Raw genomic sequence first — 19,850 nt, forward strand, 5'->3', positions numbered from 1 at the left:
ACAGAGGTAGATGGGATAACTCACTAATTAATATTCCAAAATCAAAAGTTAACATAAACATTTTTAGAAGGTTAAAAATCACACAACACCAGGTTAGAGTCCAACAGGTTTAATTGGAAGCACACTAGCTTTCGGAGCGCCGTTCCTTCATCAGGTGGTTGTGCGGTGCTCAGAAGCTAGTGTGCTTCCAATTAAACCTATTGGACATATAACCTGGTGTTGTGTGATTTTTAACTTTGTACACCCCAGTCCAACACCGGCATCTCCAAATCATTTTTATAAGGGGTTTCATGGTGGATTGGTGGTATCCCTACCACTGGACTATAAGTTCAAGTTCTCCTTGCCTAGGAATTGCTTCATAACATGTCTAAGCAGTTTTTTTAAAATAAAAAGAACTTCATTGGGATCAGAATACTTAATAAGAAAAGAACATAAGAAGTAGGAGCAGGAATACACCATCCAAAGCTTTGACCCTGCTTTACTATTCAATACATTCATGGCTGATTTGATTCTGGGGCTTCAATTCCACTTACTTGTCAGCCCCTATAAAAGTTAACTACATTGTAAAATTTGTCTGACTCAGCCTTCAGAATATTCAAAGATGCAGCCTCCATTGGGATAAAGAATTTGGACATTAATTACCCTCTGAGAGAAGTTCTTTCTCATGTCCAATTCAAATGAGAGGTCCATTATTGTGAAACTGTGCACATCCAGTTCTGAGTTAAAATCACACAACACCAGGTTATAGTCGAACAGGATTAATTGGAAGCACACTAGCTTTTGGAGTGACGCTCCTTCATCAGGGTGATGATGGAGCATCGCTCCGAAAGCTAGTGTGCTTCCAATTAAACCTGTTGGACTATAACCTGGTGTGTGATCTTTAACTTTGTACACCCCAGTTCAACACCGGCATCTCCAAATCCCCCAGTTCTGGATTTCCTTCTGTGGGGAAGCATCTTCTCAGCATCTACAGCAATTGCTGGTAAACCAGAACTGTTCTCAAGAAGGTTCACTGGACCCGAAACCTTAACTCTGCTTTCTGTCCACAAATACTGGCCGACTTGTTGTGTTTTCTCCAGCAATTTATGATTTTGTTTCAGATTTACAACATCTGCAATCCTTCGTTATTTTAATTTCCTCTCAGCATCTACCTGGTCAATCCCCTCAGAATCTGATACTTTTCACTAGGATGACCTTAGTCTTCCAAACTCAAATAACTATTGACCCAAACTGCCCAACCTTTTCACATAAGTTAATACTGTCACCCCAGGAAATCAAACTAGGAAACCTTTAAGAAATTTCTTCCAAAGGAGACCAGAAGCTCTGGATATGATTTTATCAATCCCCAGTACAGTTGTGAAAAATTTCTTACTTTTATGCTCCAGTCCTTTTCCAACAAAGGTCAACTTTCGATTTGACATCCTAATTATGAGTTTTCCAATGTTCCATTTGCTTTTCTAATGACTTGCTTACATGAAAGAGGAAAGAAGTTATGGGGATATAAGACAAGAATAGGGGAACATGACTAAGTAGTTGTCTTTTCAAAAGGGTTGGCACAGATTTGATGTGTCAAATGATTACCTTATGTGCTGTGCTTTTCTATGGTCCTGAAAACATGTACCCAATCTTCAGTCTCTCCTTTGCGTTAGTAAAAGGACTTTTTCTGCCAGTATTAAAAGGATATCTTTAAGATTTCAGTAGTGTGGCCATTTTAGATATCAACTGCAGATCATATTCATGCCATGATCTTGCACGGTGATATTCAACATGGTTAAGTGCTGCAAATGTAGTAGAAGGAAAGAAATAACAGATTATAGAGGAACACTATAACGTGTACTAGAGACAGTCACATTGGCATGGCAAATTGATTTGTAGTTTTATCTTAGAGCTTTAGGTCTGTCTTCTTTCAATCATATTAATGCCAGGTCCTGTCAGTGACAGAGGAAACATTGACCTCTTTCATGACCTCCCACCAGGCTTGCTAGCTCAGTTCTCTTTTTAAAAATGCCTTCAGTTAAAATGAAGATTTGTCCTTATTTCCACAGCCTGATGAAGTCTACCAGGGAAAGTACGAAGGATTAAATCGCTTCTAAATTGAATTTCAGGACTTTCCATTAGGCATGAGTGACCAACCATGAAACACTAAGATGGCCTAAGATTATCATACTTTCCTGCCTGTTATATAAATATTGTGTTGCCTGTTTGCAATTCTCAAATAGATTCTGGTACAGACTTTTACTTTGTTACATGGAAATAAATGACAGTGGTAATATCACAGGATTAGTTATCCAGATTCCCAGGCCAGTGTTCTGGGAATATGGATTTAAATCCCACTATGGCAGATGGCGAAATTTGAGTTCAATAAAATCTACAATAAATAATGGCGGTCACGTGAATACTGTCAGTTCACTTAAAACCCCATCTGGTTCATGAATGTCCTTTAGGGAAAGAAATCTGTCATCCTTATCTGGTCTGGCCTTCAGATGATTCCAGATCCACGGCAATGTAGTTGATCTATAACTGCCTTCTTAGCAATTAAGGATAGGCAATAAATGCTGGCTTTGCCAATGATAACTGGATCCTGTGAATGAATAATTTTTAAAATGCTGATAATACAGACAAAATTCAAGTGCCAGCACATGGTACAGGACATAATAGTATAATTGCCATCAGTTCTGAAGTAGGTTATATAATTAAATTTGATTCTTTTATAAATTGTAGCTAACTATAAAGTATGTTTTGAAATGGTGAATTCTGTTAAAATATTATGTTGTACTGTACTAATAGAAATATTTTCCAAATTACAGGGAAAAGGTTACAGTTTCAACAAATCGCATGAACAACTCCATTCACTCACAGATGAAGAGGTTTGTAACTTTCTAATGGTGAAAATTCTTCTTAAGTCTCCTACCTATCAATCCGTCAACCTGTTTATTTGTTTAGTTATTTAACTATTCCTATTGACCTAGTTATAAGCTTGCTTATGATCTATAATATCTAATTATAACTGAGTCTGCACATGGCTTTTGTTTTTACTGCTCTAATTGTCTTTACTAGCGTGGTTGCGTACTGGCCTCTCGGTCTAAAAGTATGGTTTCAAGTCACTTGCCACAGGCTTTGGGCAGAAGTTTATATCGAGGCAAACTGCCAGCAATCAGATTGTATGGCATCTCCAGCAGTCTTGGCAGCCCCAGAGCTCTGTCATGGGTGTTGCCAGAACAGCAGGCAATCTGTTCCAAAAATATGGTCCAGTGCATCCCCAAACACAAATAAGTTGAGAGCATTGGGCAGGGAAGATTAGGTCAGCTTATAAAGGGGATCAAGCAATGAAGAACGAGGAGTTTGAAATTCTGTGTGAGGAGAGAAAACAGGGGACACTACCTTCTAGGGGTGGTACACCCAATGCACAAAAGGCACTCTCTGAAGATGGCATTTCTCCTCCACACACCACCACCACCCCCACCACCACCACCTCAGAACCAGCTTCTTTCCTGTACTTTTTTTTAAAAACTTGTAAAATAAAGCCCTCCCACCCACCTTAACCACATAATGTGATGGGCAGATAATTATTTTTAGACAGGGCAAAAGTGAGGTCTGCAGATGCTGGAAATCATTTAGGCAACCTGTTCAAACATGTCATGAAGTCCAGACTTTCTGATGTAATTCTAGGGTCAATTGAGCTTTCAACAAGCTGATTCAACCCTAATTATTTGTTTATATATGGTGGATGAGCTGCCAATTTTGGCTCCCATCCACCCTCCATATCACAGGAGTGGGTAGGAAGGTGATGGGCTGGTCTTCTGCCCTACATTCTGTGGCCCAGTCATTATCAGCAAAACAAATGACATGAACATTTATTTTATTGTCAATCATGGGAATTTGCTATATGTAAATTGAGGATGCACATCCTACGTCACAATAATTATTACATTTCAAGCAGAACTTCATTCATTGTGGAGCTTTGTGATGTCCAAAGGTAAATGAAAGATATTTATTTTGTTTTTATCTATCTCAACTCCTTCATAAGCTGACTACATAATAATACTCCACAAACCCAATCTAGGACTTGACTTGCTATAATTTTTTTGTCATAACAATGCATCATAAATACATACATATTAAGATTACTCCAGGTTTTATCTTCATAAGTATACAAGATAAGCTTAATTTGATCTAACGGATAATTTCTTTTAACAATAGTGTTTTGAACTGGAGTTCAAAGGGTAACTTTTCAAGGTCATAACATTTAATGTTATAGTCCCACCTCTGATTAATTTTTGCCATGAGCAAGCAGAAAAGCAAATGTCCCATTCTTAGGATATAGGCAGAATGCTACTTTCACACAGCCACTTACATAGTGGGCTATCTTTGGAGACAAAACTATTTGAAATGAAAATATTGAAACCAAGAAATCTGTTCCAGAAACTTGATGTTTAATGTCAACATAGTGTAAGTCAAGTAGTAAAACTGCCCAGGTGATACATTGAGCTTCATATATAAATTGTGAATGTATTTCAAAATTCTTGTAATGCTGTGGTGCTTCTGCCAAGACCTCAGACATAAATGGGTGTCAGCTGTGTTTTCTACAGCGATCACTCTTATACCTTTACTACAGTATTAGAAAAGCTTTTAAGGAAATGCTTTGGGTTTTGGAGAAGTTTTGAATTAACAGGAACGGACTGTGATTGTTAAAAGACAACATTCTGTATTCATTTCTCAATCATTCTGGGCCAGAAATGAAAACATAATTGTCGCACAGACTATTAAATTATCAGATAAAGAACAAAACTTGCAACTGACATATGGGCAGAATAAATGTCACCTGTTAGTGTTATCAATCAAATGCTGCATAACAGATTACTTTTTCTGTTGGTTTTATAGAGATATCAATACTTTTAGCTTATACTGACTGCTTCATCTATCCAAATAGCAGAGTATGACAATTCAGTAAAAATTTAAGTATCCATCTGGCAGAAATGAAAAGTAACCAGGTCATAATCAGTCTGATTCTGTAAACAATATCAAGTAAGTCAATTTTTTCATCCTTCACTCATCAGGATAATTCACATGACATGCCCAAATAAAGGGAAAATAACAGTTATACTGTATGGAAGAAGACTGCAGATTGGATGGCAAATAGACTCTGATTGGTAGAAGCATTGGCATGGATAATGCACTAGCTAATGGTATTCCCTATGGTATATGAATTGCAGTTCCAATATGATGCCAGGTATGAAGGTCATACAATCCAAACACTGGCAAATTATATCAATTTGCGTATCCCTTAAGAAGTTTGTGAACCCTGAGTATGCAACAGATTACACTAACAACCAAGTTAGGATTGTCAGTTAGAATTGCATTGTGGCATACTTGTCTATACTGGAAGCTACCTCCATTAATATACAAGGCCCTGTTCTTTGCTGATAAGAAGAACATGTACATATATTACACCTGTTTCTTCTCAACAGAATAGTTGACATCCATTCTCTAGTTAATTTTTCAGGACAATGTCTGAACCAACCAGAGTCAATCAGCCTGTGTTAAAAGTTAAACAAAACTTGGCAGTTTGTGTTAACTGGTGCATTCTCCATGGCAATGCCTTTATCAATCAGAGTCCTCTTGTTTATTAATCAGTACAGTCCTCCCATACAGCATAAATGTTGTTTTTCTCTTGACTTTGATAATTTTTACAAATAGTCCAGTTGAGTGCAAGGTGAAGCTTCTACAAATTGTGTCTTTTTACAGCTGTGCTGCCAAATGAATATCAACTATCCAAGGCATCACAGCATCATGTTTTACTGTTAATTCCTGCAAATATATCCTATTTTCTAAAATGTGAATGAAGAATAATTTCTTTCAGCTGTAGATTACTGTATTCAAAAGGTTAAATCTAAGCTGTTTAGCCAGCAATTTGATCTACATAGACTAACTTACAAGTGACAACACCAGAACAAGCCATTCAACCAAATCATCTTTATTGGTGGTTATCTTCCATGTAAGTAGGAATCCTAACCCTATTCTTTCCCATGTCACTTTGTTAATACTTTCTTCAACTACTTAATGGGGCTGTTATTAAATGTCGACATGGCTACAGGAAAGGGACAGCTTGACAGAGCCTACAGGTTTACAAGGAAGTGACATTATAGATGCATCAAGCCTTAAGGGGAGAGATTTTTTTCTTAATTTCATGAGGAAAAACAAATCATTTTCATTTTAATTGGTGTTCTCAAAGCTTTTTGATGTTCAAAGCTTTTAGGTGCCCCTTGCAAGTATCTTTAAATCTGAGTCTAAATCTGCCAATTAATCACACAACTCATTCTTTAAAATGTGCCAATCTTCCATCCAAGCTATGGAGATAACCATGTTTGAGAAAAGTTATTAGATTTGGCAATATAGTTTTTTTGTGAGTACTTTGGTGTCAAGAATTTTTTTTTCTGAATTAATACTTAGAACATAATCTTGATAACAGGTGTGGAAATCGGTTAATTTACTTCCATGCTCTCAATCTTACTGGCAAGTGCAGTGTTATTGGACATGTATCTGTCAAATTCATATTGTGGTATTCAATGTTAATTTCTAAAATATAACAGTCTCTACTTCAGACATACTGCATTGGCGATGAAGTGCTTTGAGACATTTGATGGTAATGTTAAATTGTTATATAAATGCAAGTCTATCTTCCTAGTCCTACGCAAAGTTAGTCAATTGATCAAATGCAGTTGTTCCCTTTTCTATGCAGGAAAGAAATAGATTACTTACGTTTATAAAGTACTTATCATGACATTTGAACATCTTAAAGTGCTTTAAAGCAAAGTCTGCAATTTATTGTGATGTAGTAAATGCAGCAGCCAAAATTACACACAGCACGCTCCCAAACAGCAGTGATAATGACCAAAAATCTGTTTTAGTGACAAAAACAGAAATTGCTGGAGAAACTCAGAAGCTATAGCACCATTTGTAGAGAGAAAGCAGAGTCAATGTTTGAGTCCAGTGACCCTTTTTCAGTTTTAGTGATGTTGAGCAATTGTCACATTGTCAATGTGGGTCCACCTGCACTCCTTCAAATCATGTCATTCAGTCTTTGAAATTGCATTTGAAAGGGCATTTAGGACCTCAGTTTAACATTTCAGGCAATATCTTTGGCAGTGAAGCACTCTCTCAGAATCTTATTGGACTGTCAGCTTAAGTTATGTGACCAATTGTCTTGAATGAGGCTTCAACCCATGACCTCTGGCTCAGAGGTAAAACTGCTGTCACTGAGCTAACACTGACAACTAAAAGTTAATTATATATACAACTGATCCTCAGTAGCATAACATGTACTATTTCTAAGACAGTGTTAGCTATTAAAATGCTTGGTTCAGTCTCTATAGTGTCAAAGTCATTGTCTTTCAGTCTAATAATTAAACTGAATTCATCACAAACCAGGTTAAAAGTTACTGCAAAGTTGTTAAGCTTTACTTTACTGCGTGCAATGAGCTCTGCATTCTCACCAAAAAGAAATTTGCATGTCAAGGGGTGTTTGATTTTACATTTTTGTCTTTGGCATGCAATGTTAAGGATGTTTTGCTCTGCTTTTGTATGCAGTAATACCGTTTGGACTAGATAAGAAGTATAATGAAGCAGCAAAGATTGAAACAAACCAAAAAGTGCGCCAACTTACTACTACTATTGATTTCCATACTGTTAGGTTGATTATTGTGCTAGATTGTACTACTTGTGCCATCACTGAAAGATCTAATCATCCTGATGACTGCGGTGGACTGCAGTAGATGAGCATTGATTCTGCACACCAATTGGAAATTGCTTTTAATGATGAGCTCGGAAAATTCAGCTTAATAACAAACCAAATTGGGGAAAGTGTACTGCATACAGAAGTGAAAAGAAGCTGACAGGAAGGCAAGGAAAGAGAGTAAAGAGGAAAGCACAGTGGACTTCAAGAGTTAATACCGTGTGGTTTTCATTGACTTTTGGGATGGATGGTTACCAAATTTGTTCACCCAATAATTAATGGCTGTAGACTAGACTTTCTACTAAAGGTACACCAGTGGATTAACAAATAAACTTAACAGTATTTTTTTCAGTCTTTCACTTGCCAATAAAATACTCTTTAACCATCTCCACTTTAGTGTGCTGTCACCAGTGACTATTATTTGTCCTGATGATCTCCTCCACTATGACAGAGAACCATATAAATTTTAGAAAGTCATAATATATGTACAATTAATTGGAAGATAAAACAAAAATATCAACAATAAAAAAAACAGAATATATGTAAAATATGTGGCTGATCAGCACGTCAGTTAAGTATTGAGTTAATCAAAATTAATTCTGGTTCTTTTTTCTCTGTCACATATCTTCCACCATAAGAGGAAAATTATGTAGTCATTACCCACTGTCTAGAACTGCCACTGAAAAACTCTCTTTATTTTCAAAAGTCTCTCAAAATCAATTTTTTTCCCCCAACATGCTTCAGTCTGTTCCTCACTGCACATTCACCTCAGTTATTTCGACTCAAGTTGAAGAATCAAATGCATCAATACAAGGTACTTGGAGGCCTTTGTGGAAAACCTATTCAGGGCCCCTAGACTTCTTCAACTACACTTTCTTGCCACTATTTAGTTGCAGTCATGTAGCAGATGACAACCATGTAGCAGATACTATACAACATCCAAGAGATGAGATTTGTTATCAATTATATGTAACCACAGCTGCAACACAGAGCTGAGCTAACATTCTTACTGATATTATCACAGACAGTATTTAAAACAGTAACATGGGCTATCCAAAAATGTATTTGCAAAAGTTCATGATGCAGCAAATATTGCATCTGTTGTAGCATAAACTTGTTAAGTTCTTCCAAAGCAATATTTCAGGACAAGCTGTCCCTGGATGTCCTAAGAACTAAATCTGTCAGATAAGCATCCAAAAATATCTCATTCAAAGTAACCTTTCAAATTCATTCCCTGGACCCAGGAGTTTTGGAACAAAATCTTAGGGAATTTGGATGATCATCCGATTTCTCTCAGAATTCTGTGTTCTTCTTGTAGTTATTAATTTACTAATGATAATTTACTGACATTATTGTTCTATTTATATGGAACTTAAAGAAAATGCTGCTAAGTTTTCTTTGCATGAAGTTAAAATTGTGTTTTCTGATGGAGAGGAAATGGGGTTCTTGGGAGTGTGACAATATTTGCAGGGGATTCATCCAAACAATGTTTCAAACCACAATTCTGTTTTTCATTAAAAATGATTATATTAAATGAACATTCCCAAAGACCAAAAAAAAGCAAACTCAAACTTAATTTAGTTGTTTAAACATTATAAAATGTTACAGAATAAAAAAGGCAATACCGATCTGCAGATGGTTTTACTCTCATGCTGTCAAACTTCTATTATTCCTTTGTTTCAAACAATGATCTATCTTTTAATTGAATTTATAGAATCTACTTCAATAACAATGTAAGGCTGGGAACCCCATTATGTAATTACCATCAGCAAGAATGAATCCAAACTTCATTTCATTATTTTGGTGAAATCCCATTTAATAAATTGACCAATTAATACTAATAAACCATTACGTGTACAGAAGCATTGCTATGTTTTTCTAATAGTTAAGCATTAATTGATATCTAAACCACAGACATTGATAAGAAGGATTACATCAACAAGGGTGTAATTTGTTTGGTCACATGCTAAGTCCAAAAAGCATTAATTAGTTACTTTTAAGGCATCAGGTTCAAGCTTCCCAGAGGCCAATGTTCCAGACTTGATGTGATACATATGACCAATTCCATGTGTTTTCAACTGTTAAACAGCAAGCACCCAAATATTTCTGTTGGTTTATGCAGAATGATTTAAGGGTATTTGTACAAAATCACAGAAAGTCAACATGCAGTTACTACAAGCAATTAGGAAGGTAAGTGACATGTTAGCCTTTATCATAGTTACTCAGAAGTTGTGACTGAAATCTTCTAAAGGGAGGATAGTCATTGCAGCAGCGTGGACATGAGTTTGGAGCATCAGGACCATGTGAACATCTTGATACAGCTTACACTTCAGGATGAACCCTTTAGTTGAAACTTCCAAGAACAATTACTCAGTGTCTGGAAGTCTCCAATAACGTCCCTAAAATCCAAGACTTTAGACTGCCTTTATTCAAATAGTTACTAAGGAAAGGTTAGAGGTTTTAAAACCTGTTCTAACTTCTGGAAAACTGTTACATTGACCACCATTCACCATTGACTTCTACTTTCAATCCCACTCTCCACCCCCTAGGAGAGCCATTTCTCCCACCACAACTGAAAAATCGTCAACTACCCCCCTCATCTCTCACCCACCTGACTGGACCACAGCTGGCAGAGATTTTCCTGCACATTCACCTGCACATTGCACATTCCTCTACTGTGTCCATTGCTCTTGATGTGGTCTCCTCTACACTGGGGAGACGGAACACCAACTCAGCGTGTTTCAGAGAACATTTCTCGGACACACACACTCAACAAACCCGTCTCCCAGTGGCCAACTACTTCAACTCCCCTTCCCACTCCACCAAGGACATGTAAGTCCTGGGCCTCCTCCACTGGCAAATCCAAGCCATCTGATGACTGGAGGAAGAATGCCTCATCTTCCAACTTGGGGTCCTTTAACCACACAGCATCAACGTCGACTTCACTAGTTTCCAAATCTCCCCTAACCCAACCTCATCCCACATCCAACCCTCCAACTCAGCACTGCCCTCTTGACCTGTCCTATCTGTCCACCTTCCTTCCGACCCATCCACTCCACCATCCCATCAACCTATCACAATCACTCCCCACCTGCATCCACTTACTATCTTCCTAGTTACCTTCCCCCCACCCCTACCCTCACCCTATTTATCTTTCAGCCCTCTTCCAAACACTTACATTCTTGATGAAGGGCTTATGCCCGAAACATTGACTCTCCTGCTCTTCAGATGCTGCTTGACCTGCTGTGCTTTTCTAGCACCATACTTTTCAACCCTGAGTGTCCCATTACCCACCTTGCTGCACCTGACTCCTGGCTCTTCCCCCAAACTGATTCCTCCTCCAGTCACTCCACCCGAAAGCCAGCCTCCCACAAACTCCTTTGCAATCGATCCCCACCCTCAGACACCTGTAGGCAACCAGCAACACCCCTACTACCTGACCAAACACAACCTGCCTCCAGGCCACAAACCCAAACACCCCACACCCCAACCTGACTTGACCAACTGCATCCTTCCTGGTTCTAGACCATTTCGCACCCCCCCCTCCCCGACCAGATCGATCACGACTGCCCACAAATCTCCCAAACCCTGGATACAACCCAACCCCAACTTACTCTGAGCACTACCTGCAATCCTGACTTGTCACTCATCTGTTATCCTACTTTTCCTCCCTCCTGCCACCTGATCCCCTCACCTATTTGGTATTTTACCCGTTCACCCACTGGCCACCACAACTCAGTTACCTACCTGGCACCACCTCCTTCACCTAACTGGTACCATGCCTTTGCACCCACCTGGCACCCTACCCCTTCATCCACCTCAATGACTTCAGCATCCTATTCTCCACATGCCTTTACCCAATCTCACCCTTACCTTTACATGTCTCAGTGGTATCAAGGTCATTAAATTCTGAAGTGCAACAGAAAAGAATATGAAAAAGAAGATTGGCTTCAGCACCAAGGCACTTTGTACATTTCTGTGTATATTTCTGTCCTGGACTAGACTGCATCAGCTGAGAAAGCTACCACCTTGGATATCCACACAGAGAACTCCTGTCAAGATAAATGCGTGCTTTCCTTTGTCTGATCAGGATTGGAAATAGGTATCCAACTTTATCAGAACATCAGCAAATCCTGCTGCAGTTAGAGACAATTTTGGTGAGACTGCAGCTGGAATGCAATGTACAGTTTGGTGTCCTCGCTGAAGGAAGGGGTGCAACAAAGATTTATTAGACTGGACAGTCCTTGCATCCTAGGAAGTGATGAGAATAGATTGAATAGCATGAGACTATATTATCTGGACTTGCAATTAATGAGAGATGATCATATTGAAATGAATAAAAATCTTAGAGGCCTTGACAGGGTAGATGCTGAGAGGCTGTATGTCTTAGCTGGATATTTAAGAACAATTGTTCATAGTCTGAGAATAAGGGATCAGCCATTAGGATATATCCCAGTTGGTCAGGCAGCATCTGAGGAGCATCCTGCTCCTCAGATACTGCCTGACCTGCTGTATTTTTCCAACACCACTTTAATCTAGACTCTGATTTCTAGTATTTGCAGTCCTCACTTTTGCCTATATCCCAGTTGGAATGATAAAGCAATATTGAATTTATACCGCAATACAAATGTTACTTCCTTGTTTTATTGTTTAGAACATAGATAGAACATAGAACAGTGCAGCACAGAACAGGCCCTTCAGCCCACGATGTTGTGCCGACCATTGATCCTCATGCATGCACCCTCAAATTTCTGTGACCATATGCATGTCCAGCAGTCTCTTAAATGTCCCCAATGACCTTGCTTCCATAACTGCTGCTGGCAACGCATTCCATGCTCTCACAACTCTCTGTGTAAAGAACCCACCTCTGACATTCCCTCTATACTTTCCTCCAACCAGTTTAAAACTATGACCCCTAATTTAATTTGTATCATTTACATACAAGAAACTTGACGCAGTAACTCAACTATAATTATTATTTTCCACATAATTTTTTTTTCTATTTATTCATGGGATGCATGCATCACTGCCTAAGCCAGCATTAATTCCCTTCCATAATAGCCCAGAGGGCAGTTAAGAGTCAACCCCATTGTTGTGTCACATGTAGGCCAGACCAGGAAAGGATGGCAGTTTCCTTCCTGAAGAACATTAGCAAACCAGATGGGCTTTTCCAACAACCAGCAATGGATTCATTGTCATCCATTGGACTCTTAATTCCAGATTTTTGTTGAATTCAAATTCTATCGTCCGCTATGGCGGGCTTCAAACCCGGGTCCCCAGAACATTACCTGGATTTCTGGACTAATAGTCCAGCAATAACGCCACTAGGCTGTTGCCTCCCCTGCATTATTGAGACAATAGGAATCATTGTTTTGAAATTGAGCCAATTTATAAGAATGTTTCTGTTATTTTAATAAGGCCTTAATTCCTCCCATTTAATATTGACAATCAATTAATAATAAACTGTAATAGTTCATTTGGATGTTTTAAGTAATTGTTCATCATTAATCACAAGCCCAGGATCAGGGCAAATGTCAGAGAGGAATTCTGATCAACTCCTGTGATATGAGACTTCATTAATTATGAACTTCATATTCCACAAATTTTAGTTTTAAGTTATTTCCTCCTTGGAATCTATACCATCAAATTCTGTACCCGATATACATTTTCTCTTACAGATTGCAGCAATGTATTCCAAGGTGGTTAAAAAAGGTCCCAGAAAGGCAATACCATTATCACTGAATACAGGACTCCAAAAAGAAGGCAAGTTAAATCATCACTTCTGGTCAACTGGGAATTTAAATGAAGAAGAATCAGAATATGAGTCCATCAAGAGTCCCCGGTGGCATTCAGGCACTCAGATAACAGGGGATGAACCTGATTATGCCTCAGTCAATGAGAGGACCTGGGGAATGAAATTCAGAAATGAAGGAGGAGGAAGAGGAAGAGAAGAAGAAGAGGAGGAGGAGGAGGAAGAAGAACCTGACCCAGGCTATGAAGCAATTAACATAAAATGGAAGAAAATTAATGTTGCTATTAAGAGTGGCAAAATACAGAAGATTGCACGTGAGGCACAAACAGAAAACTATTATGAAAGCATCAATGAACTGCAGCAGAGCTGTACACATACACGAGTACTAACTTCAGGTGACGGCAAAGAGGTCTATGTAACAGGACTGTAGATGTGCATTTCAAAGAATGGAGCAAAACTCCACTTGCAGTTGTCATTAAACTGACAAGTTCCTTTTCTTAAAAGGAGGAAATCTGAGTTAATGGAGTGGTTTGATCATTTTAGAAAATCCATGACTATTGCCTTATGCAATGGCAGACTTTTTAAGTTCAATGGCTGAAACATAAACCACATAATAGTATTGATCTACATGTTTCCAATATTAATGGACATACACTTACCAGAACTTAGAGGAAATCAAATAACATAAAACACATTTTAATAATCATCACAAATAGTGACAAAGGTTATTTCCTAATTAGTGTGTTGAATGTTAATAACTTTTAAAGGAGAAAATAATGCTCATCGTGAAGAAGTAAATTTATGTAATTTACTCAACGCAATGGTCCCCATGTTCTGATCTCTGAATAGTTGGAGACTAGATGTACCCAACAACATGTATATCAGGACCATGCAAACGTCCTGACGCACTACGCAGCAATTGGCATGGAATATGAAGCTTAAAATGGGCAATTACCAAGCACTGAAATCCTCTGACAAAGACCCAACTCTGCATTAGAGTTGGTGGGTTCCAACTGATTTACTTCTTTGAGTTAGCTAGGAAACGTTACGAGACTTAAAACTTGCTGTAACTCCAGGCTAATTATACAACTGCATCTCAAACACTCAGTGACACCACAGTCACTCTCACAGACTCCACCATCCTCACTCCCAATGGATAACCCACATGAACACACACTAGACCAGATCAGGTTCACTCCAAACCCACTCAACCTGTCACCACCCCCTCTCCCTCCCTGCACTCTGAATCAGAAATCCCCCCACTCCTGATCCAACCCAGTCTCACACCACCCTATTTCATACACCAACATCCATGCAATGAATTTGGCAGCAAAACATATTCAGAGATTTACAGAGCTTATTGTAAATTTATGGTTAAGCACAAACATCAATTTCTACCTTTCCCTTCCCTGTCCAGAGCCAAAATCTCACTGGGAAAGAACTCAGTTATTTGTTATTTTTTAAATCGACCTGTTCAGATGTGTTATAACACCTCTGAATAAGTGGAACTTGAACTCAAGCCTCCCGGCTCAGAATCATTCCTTTGTGCAGACATTGGCCCCCAGTGAGCTTCCTCACAAGCTCTATGTCCACAGACCCCAACACTTGCCTCACTGTCAGGACATGGTTGTTCACCACCAATGAGGGAGCCTTTCCCAATTACAGCATTCTCTTCCACCAGATGACTAAGGAGTTAAACTCTGGGGAGGGTGGAAGGAGGGCAGGGGTTTCACACAGACTCAGCGTAAACTTTTTGGATGAGAATTTAGGAGGCACGATTAGTAAGTTTGCTGATAGCAGCAACATTGGTGGTATAGTAGACAGTGAAGAAGGACTACAAAGGGATCTTGATCAATTGGGTCAATGGGCTGAGGAGTGGCAGATGGAGTTTAATTTGGATAGATGCAAGGTATTGCATTTTGGTATAACAAACAAAGGCAGGGCTGGTATGGTTAATGGTAGGGCCCTGGGTAGCATTGCCAAACACTAGAGAGACTTAGGGCTTCAGGTGCATTGTTCTTTGAAAGTTGCATCACAGGTAGAGTGGTTGAGAAGGTGTTTAGCACGCTTGACTTCATTGCTCAGAGCACTGAGTACAGGAGTTGATATGTCATCTTGCAGTTGTACAGGATGTTGGTGAGACCACTTTTCAAATAATGCATACAATCCTGTTCGCCCTGCTATAGGAAGGATTTTATTAAGTTGGAGAGGGTCCAGAAAAGGTTTACCAGGATGTTGCTAGGATTTGAGGTATGAGAAGAGGCTGAATAAGCTGGAACTCTTTCCACTAGAGCATAAGAAGTTAAGGGATAATCTCACAGAGGATTATAAAATCGTGAGGGCAAGGATAAGGAAATAGCAAAGCTCTTTTCCTTAGGATGGGGGTGTTCAAAATTAAAGGACATAGGTTTAAGCTGAGAGGAGAAAGATTTAAGAGATCTGAGGGGCAACTGTTTCACATAGAGGGTGGCTTCTATGTGAAATGAACTGCCAGAGAAAGTGGTAGATGCAGGTACAGTTACAAAATTTAAAAGGCATTTGGGTGGGTAAATGAATAGAGGTTTAGAGGTTATGGACCAAACACAGGCAAATGGGGATAGTTTAGTTAGGAAACTTGATTAGCATGAATGAGTTGGACCGAAGGGTCTGTTCCCGTGCAGTATGACTGTGAGAAGTTAGGGCATTGCCACTGCACCATAATAACCCTTACAACTCAACTTTTTTAAAAAAAAATTTCTCTCCAGAGATGCTATTGTGCACCTCAGTATTTTTTTTTGCCATAACCATGTTTCTAGTTAAGAGAACAATTTACAAACACAGCCATCAGGTACAGTGCAATGATAAAAGCAAGAGAAAAGTAGGTAGAAGGAGGGTCCGAAATTAAAATGGAGTTGGAGGGGGGGAATAATGCATTCCACCATGCACTATTCACTTCCCCTCTTTAAGGGCACCTTGGTGTGAATGTAGCCAGAGAAAAGAGGAGAAATCAGCTTTTAAATACTAAAATCCAATGAGCATTACTTTCTCTCAATCAACTTTGGAGCTGTCCTGTAAAATGGACCTGCATATCTAACTCTGACAGCCTCCCTTACCTTTAGAGAAAATTGTAATTATCCAAGAGTATGTAGCTACGGAAACAAAATCAGATCCCCAGTGTTAGAGAGGGAGTCATCCTGCTTCGAGAACCTTCAACAATTTTTCAGTTGAGGCATTATTGAAACTCTTATTGAAACATTCTGATAGTTGATGATCAGATCTATCCTCTTTAGCTTATAGATGTCCTTCCATTCCGCCTTCTCCTTTAAACTGGCTCAATCTAACCTAAGCCTTTTTATCATTCACACTTTTTGTAGAATGTGTATTATCACAAGGACCAATTATCTTTGGAGCATTCTATTCGGATTCTTTTCCTTGTCTTTTTTATGTATAACACTTCCTCCAAGACCTTAGACAAATGGATCCCATACCATACCAACATCATCAATGAGAGCCAGAGATTATCACTCTTCTTATTTTCTTTGCCGCCCATGTCAGTGAGCAACATTTTTCATTTTCTCCCACAAGGAATACCACAACTAGAAAATCCATCACAAAGATTTGCATGCAGCGCATCACAAAAAATGATAAATGTCACAGTATTGAGATCACCCAAAGCTGAGAACTTCAGCTTATACATCGCTATTTTTGTTTTTGTTAAAATGATATTTGTTGTTAAGATATCATCCGCCTTTGGATTTTTCATGGCCAGACTAAACTTCAGCACAGCAAAACTTGCATCTGGTCTGGTCTGTGAGCCTCACCAATTCAACTGTTTAATGGTGCTCCTCAGCTATTCCATCTCACCCTTGGTAGCAGCCTCATCTTTCTGTCCAGATTTAGTATGACTAATTGCAATAGAATTGGCATTGTTGAAGTATGATTCTTGTAGAATTACATTTGGCTCACCCTGCTTAATTTCCAAACACACATTTTTCCCAATTTGACTGATATTTCCTTCGTAGTCAAAATGGGATGCACCATCCCAACTCTTCCCCCTTCCCACAAAAAAAGAAAGTTACTTGCATCATAAAGATGCCTGGAAGATTTCCAGTACTTTGCCATTAGATTGTCAGGTCCACCTTCATTTATGAGCACCCTGAAGTTAACTGAGCTGGCATTTCTGATAAATACCCGTGAAGTACCATTTAACCCATAAATCCATTTGTTTTCTTTCCTGTAATTCTGGTGCTTCTTCTGCGGCCTGTAAAACTACTTTCCCCTTGAGCAGCTTGCCCAGAAGGAGTGCTGCTTTGATATCTATGCAGCTTCACAGATTTGAAAAGATGTTAAAGTAGTTAAAACATATTTGAAAATTTCCTTTCCAGATTCAGAAAAGTCTCCCATAAGCCCTCTTGTCCATTGACATTCCGTAAAAGATATAGCTATCAACCTAGCCTTGGCTTTATAGGTCCCATCTGGGAAGAGTTTACTATGTAAATCTACCTGTGTGAGAATGCAAGTTAGTCACTATCATCAACCTTCCAATAGATGCTGGATTCTTTCCACTTCTGTAACTCCCTTAGTTTAATCCTTTGCATGATATGTATCTTCCATTCCACGAGTAGCCTCAAACACTTTTCAATCATGGGAATTTCTCCTATTATCTATCATTTGAGAAAGCTCTCCATTAACCATGCTACCCAGTTGCTTTGTCTGGCTGCAACCTTTTCCGAGGTTGAAATATCTCTGCACAACTCCTAACAGGATGTCTGCTAAACATTTGAGCAGTTACATATTTGAAGTATGTCATGAAACAGATAGTTCTGAGAATGATCATGATAAGAAACGTCTGTGGCAGTTGACTGAAAACTTAAGTTGGCCCATGTGTATTTTAGTTGCTGACATTGACAGAAAACTATGTGTGACCTTTTCCACTTAAATATATTCCCCAAATCAGTACTAGAACTGTTTTCTAGCTCTTCACTGTCATATTCCCTGCTGCAAATCCACAACCCTCACTCCTTGTCCCTTATGAACATTTAGCCAATTCTTATATTTTCCCATAGAATTAGAATTACCTGCACATCTGGCTATCATGGCCACCCTCAGTCATCTAACTTTGCTGGCCAGTAAACTACACTCAAACATGCCTGTATCTATGGCAGATGGGAGTTGAACTTGGACCTTCTGGCCCAGAACCAACTTTGCAATCAACAGAGCTTTCTTTCTGCACCTTAAAGGGACCTGCATTTCTAACTCTGACACGAAACCCTCCAAACTGAAAGCCAACCCTCCCCCCCTCCCCCTCAACAGGACCCAACTTGGCCACTCCCAACTAACACCACCAATCCACCAACATACCCTAAACATGTACACAATTACCTGACAGCCCAGCCTCCTGGCACCTAGGATTACAGAGTTTGATCAGAAGATCTGGGTCCAATACTGAAATTTATGCTGGTTTATGCCACAATCTTGCCATGGTGACTTGCAGCCAAATGATCTGTGCCAGTCATTTGATGGCACCAAAATCTAAAAACTGGTATAAATCAAGTGTGAATACAAAGTCATCAATGTGTGTGGAAGTAATGGAGCTGCTGCTCCTGCTATTATAGGATGGTTAAGCTTAGTGCAGGTCAGTTTTTAAAAAAAAATTATGGGAGCATAACAATGAAATTCCAAAAATCTCAGTTAATCCTCCATTACTCAAATAAACCAGGAAACAGCAGGAGAAAATCTGGAACAGTTCAGAATGAATTACTGTCCATATCAACGAGTTGTCGAAGAGTCTGGTGGACCTATCTTGAAAGAAACACAAAAACGGAGGAAATTTACATGAAGCTGTGATTAGATATGAAATCTAAGCAAAACAGTTCCACATGCAATTTCCTATGAGAGTGGGAATTGGGGAGGAGAAGGAGAAGTTGCACTTACATAGTGGCACAGAGACCTTCCAAATAACTGTGGGCTGCTTGTGCTGGAACTTCCCATTATTCACTATCAGGACAGCGTCATTTGATTAGATTAGATTCCCTACAGTGTGGAAACAGGCCCTTTGGCCCAACAAGTCCACACCGACCCTCTGAAAAGTAACCCACCCAGACCCATTTCCCTCTGACTAATGCAGCTAACACTATGGGCAATTTAGCATGGCAAATTTATACCTGACTTGTACATCTTTGGTCTGTGGGAGGAAACCAGAGCAAACCCACGCAGACACAGGGAGAATGTGCAAACTCCACACAGACAGTCACCCAAAGCTGGAATCGAACCTGGGACCTGGTGCTGTGAGGCTGCAGTGCTAACCCCCACTGAGCTACCGTGTTACTAAATCCTACTCTCTGAAAAGGTTTGAAGTAATCCTTATAATGCAGATCAACAATCCTA

The 19,850-nt window shown here is 39.2% G+C and overlaps 1 protein-coding gene across 3 annotated transcripts in view; it reads left to right on the forward strand.

The window, feature by feature from the left end:
• Positions 1-19,522, forward strand: part of LOC140463053 (phosphoprotein associated with glycosphingolipid-enriched microdomains 1-like) — a 108,724-nt gene extending 89,202 nt beyond the window's left edge. For all 3 annotated transcript variants that reach the window (XM_072556688.1, XM_072556689.1, XM_072556690.1), the window contains exons 7-8: positions 2,808-2,867; positions 13,411-19,522. In XM_072556688.1, coding sequence (XP_072412789.1) covers positions 2,808-2,867; positions 13,411-13,914 — 564 coding nt within the window. In that variant the 3' untranslated portion in view covers positions 13,915-19,522. The remainder of the gene's footprint in view (positions 1-2,807; positions 2,868-13,410) is intronic.
• The last annotated feature ends 328 nt before the right edge of the window (positions 19,523-19,850 follow it).

The sequence above is a fragment of the Chiloscyllium punctatum genome, chromosome 37, assembly GCF_047496795.1.
Source record: "Chiloscyllium punctatum isolate Juve2018m chromosome 37, sChiPun1.3, whole genome shotgun sequence".
NCBI lineage: Eukaryota > Metazoa > Chordata > Chondrichthyes > Orectolobiformes > Hemiscylliidae > Chiloscyllium > Chiloscyllium punctatum.